This window comes from Gregarina niphandrodes (genome assembly GCF_000223845.1).
Source record: "Gregarina niphandrodes unplaced genomic scaffold scaffold00040, whole genome shotgun sequence".
In the NCBI taxonomy this organism is placed as follows: Eukaryota; Apicomplexa; class Conoidasida; order Eugregarinorida; family Gregarinidae; genus Gregarina; species Gregarina niphandrodes.
The window spans coordinates 111,129-114,270 of record NW_011646043.1 but is presented as its reverse complement, the minus strand read 5'-3'; the positions used below and the strand labels follow the sequence as shown (position 1 = coordinate 114,270).

The 3,142-nt window shown below is 51.6% G+C and overlaps 3 protein-coding genes across 3 annotated transcripts; all 3 read left to right on the top strand.

Annotated features, from left to right (window-relative positions):
• Positions 1 to 196: 196 nt before the first annotated feature.
• On the top strand, positions 197 to 861 carry GNI_146870 (vacuolar ATP synthase proteolipid subunit; the record flags this gene model as incomplete). The annotated part of the gene is made up of 3 exons (XM_011135870.1): positions 197 to 290; positions 371 to 529; positions 593 to 861. The coding sequence occupies 3 exons, from the start codon at positions 197 to 199 to the stop codon at positions 859 to 861; spliced, it is 522 nt and encodes a 173-aa protein (XP_011134172.1).
• A 331-nt stretch (positions 862 to 1,192) lies between these two features.
• GNI_146860 (putative vacuolar ATP synthase 16 kDa proteolipid subunit) lies at positions 1,193 to 2,000 on the top strand (the record flags this gene model as incomplete). Its single annotated transcript, XM_011135869.1, has 3 exons — positions 1,193 to 1,286; positions 1,350 to 1,508; positions 1,732 to 2,000. 3 exons carry the CDS (start codon positions 1,193 to 1,195, stop codon positions 1,998 to 2,000), a joined length of 522 nt encoding a protein of 173 aa, XP_011134171.1.
• A 537-nt stretch (positions 2,001 to 2,537) lies between these two features.
• On the top strand, positions 2,538 to 2,846 carry GNI_146850 (putative vacuolar ATP synthase, C subunit; the record flags this gene model as incomplete). The annotated part of the gene is made up of 2 exons (XM_011135868.1): positions 2,538 to 2,619; positions 2,688 to 2,846. Coding segments are annotated over 2 exons (241 nt in total), but the record flags the coding sequence as incomplete, so codon positions are not given.
• Between the last annotated feature and the right edge of the window lie 296 nt (positions 2,847 to 3,142).

Below are 3,142 nucleotides of genomic sequence, written 5' to 3'. Positions count from 1 at the left end.
GGGGGGGGGGGGGGGGGGGGGTGCCAGCGGGTTAGCCAGATCTATTCCAGGGGCAGATCTATTCCAGGGGAGGGAGGTGTTGAGACACGGTGTTGAGACACGGTGTTGAGACACGGTGTTGAGACATGGTGTTGCAGAGCCCGGGAAAAAACTTTTTTGGACAACAGCTTACTGCCGAACTTCTTTTTCTATCGACATGTCCGACACCACCGATCTGTCCATCAACTATTGCGACCCCCACTCGACCTTCTTTGGGTTCATGGGCATTGCCGCAGCAGCTGTCTTCTGCAGTAAGAATTTATCACACTTGGGGCAGACTCGGACTGGTCACTACGGATGGACTAAAGCTGACGACTATTTCTTCTTTCAGACTTGGGCGCTGCATACGGTATGGCTAAGGCTACGGTGGGTATCTGCTCTATGGGTGTGATGCGTCCTGATCTCGCCATGAGAGGTATCATTCCGTGCGTCATGGCTAGTATTCTGGGTATCTACGGTCTTATTCTTGGTTTCATGATTCAACAAGGAAGTAAGTACACCCGGCCGCGAGCACCCCCGCCCCCACGTATGTGATCATTAATTTTGTTTGTAGTGGGCACTCTAACAGAGTACCCCCAAGCGAAAGCATACGCCCACCTGGCTTGCGGTCTGATGGTTGGTTTGTCTTCCCTCGCAGCTGGCCTGGCCATTGGCGTTGTTGGTGATGCAGGCGTACGTTCTTTCGCTCATCAGCCCCGGTTGTTCGTGGTGATGATTCTGATTCTTATCTTTGCCGAAGCACTTGCCCTGTTCGGTCTTATCCTGGCACTGGTCGTATCCATGGTCAACGTCAACAATGCTTGCGTCCCCTACCATGGTTAAATGTCGGTCCTTGGATCTGCGTGCACCACCTCTAGCAGCACGACAAATTTTAAGGCACTTGAAGACCGCCGTTCAATGATTTCCCTGACTGGTCCAAAGGCAGCAGCCAGTCAGTAAATGGGTTTGAGACGGACCACTCTGGGTGAGAGAGAGCCTTATCTGCCTTGGTCATTTGACCCGCTTAAAGATTTTTTCACTTTCGAAACTAACTGTAGAGAATCCATCCGATCGGTAGTCAATTGGAAACCCAGAGCTTGTCGACATGCAGTTGGTTGGGGAGGGAGGCAGAGTCGTTTTTTGTGAGAACCAAAAACGGGATCAAAAATAAAATATGTCATCCACTGATGATCAGTCCATCAACTACTGCGACCCCCACTCGACCTTCTTTGGGTTCATGGGCATTGCCGCAGCAGCTGTCTTCTGCAGTAAGAATTTACTCGAACTGGTCACTACGGATGGAATCAAGCTGAGACTTGTTCTTCTTTCAGACTTGGGCGCTGCCTACGGTATGGCTAAGGCTACGGTGGGTATCTGCTCTATGGGTGTGATGCGTCCTGATCTCGCCATGAGAGGTATCATTCCGTGCGTCATGGCTAGTATTCTGGGTATCTACGGTCTTATTCTTGGTTTCATGATTCAACAAGGAAGTAAGCACACCCACCCTCACCGAGTGGGAAACCGGACCCCCACCGAGTGGGAAACCGGACCCCCACCGAGTGGGAAACCGGACCCCCACCGAGTGGGAAACCGGACTAGCTACCCCCCACACCCCGTATGGGAAGTTCCAGACCCGTAGTTGGTTGCTCACCCGACTCTAATAATGTCTATGTTGTCTCACCACTAATTGTTGATCATTAATTCTGTATGTAGTGGGTACTCTAACAGAGTACCCCCAAGCGAAAGCATACGCCCACTTGTCTTGTGGTTTGATGGTTGGTTTGTCTTCCCTCGCGGCTGGCCTGGCCATTGGCGTTGTTGGTGATGCAGGCGTACGTTCATTTGCACATCAGCCCCGGTTGTTCGTGGTGATGATTCTAATTCTTATCTTTGCTGAAGCACTTGCCCTTTTCGGTCTTATCCTGGCATTGGTCGTGTCTATGGTCAACGTCAACAATGCTTGCGTCCCCTACCACAACTAGAGCCGGTAAATTGAGGCGTATAATTTTAAGCTTGGAGCCAATTTTGGAGAGCTTGTGATACCAGCTAGTCTTCATTAAACATTTCGTGTCTTGGGGACTGGCTTTTTTGAGTTGCGTTCAGCCCACGATCGAGTTGACTTGCACAACAGAGTTGTACTGCCGAGTTGGCTTCGTCGTCTACATCTGTCGAGCGGATTCACTGACCACCGACCTGGTTCTTTTTGCACACGATTTTGACCCATCTGTCTGTCAACCAGTCTGTCTGCATGGACGCCTGTCTGGACCGTCTTTCTCTGGACTCTTCCTCTGTCTGTCGGACTCTAAGTCTGTCGGACTCTAAGTCGAACTCCAGATCGTCTTTCAGATCAGCCAGGAGGTCAGATCAGCCAGGAGGTCCGCAGATCTGCTACTGGCCCGGGTAACAGTTCTCGGTCCCGATGTTTGGTAGGTCCCAACACCTAGCCTAGGATCACAGCATTTAATAGGTACCAGTGCTTGGCAGGGATCGCTCGGTTTTTTTTAAATCGTTTTTGTATTATGTCTGATAACGTCGTTGCCTGCAGCCCACACTCCACCTTCTTCGGATACTTGGGGGTCACTTCTGCAATCGTCTTTGCCAGTAGGACACAATAATAGTCGCACACATTCGTGGCACATGGGTACACACACTTCCTTCCGCTTTTGTAGATGCGGGTTCTGCCTACGGCGCTGCACGATCGGGTATGGCCATGTCCATGACGGGCGTCATGCGGCCAGACCTGGTCATGCGAAGTATTATTCCGGTCGTTATGGCGGGTATCTTGGGCATCTACGGCTTAATCCTGGCCATCATTATAGTCCAAAGAAGTACGACGCGAAAGGGCACTCACTCACTATCCTAACACTCACTCCCACCACTACCATCACTTCTCCGCCTTGCAACTTTTTCAGTGGGCACACCGGAGTCCTACGAGCACTCAGCAGGATTCGCGCACTTGGCGGCCGGACTGACTTGCGGTCTTTCGGCTCTGGTCGCGGGGTGGAGCATCGGCATTGTCGGCGACAATGGAATCCGAGGCGTTTCGCAGCAACCCAAACTCTTCGTCGTCATGATTCTCATTCTTATCTTTGCTGAAGCCCTCGCCCTCTTCGGTAACCTGCCC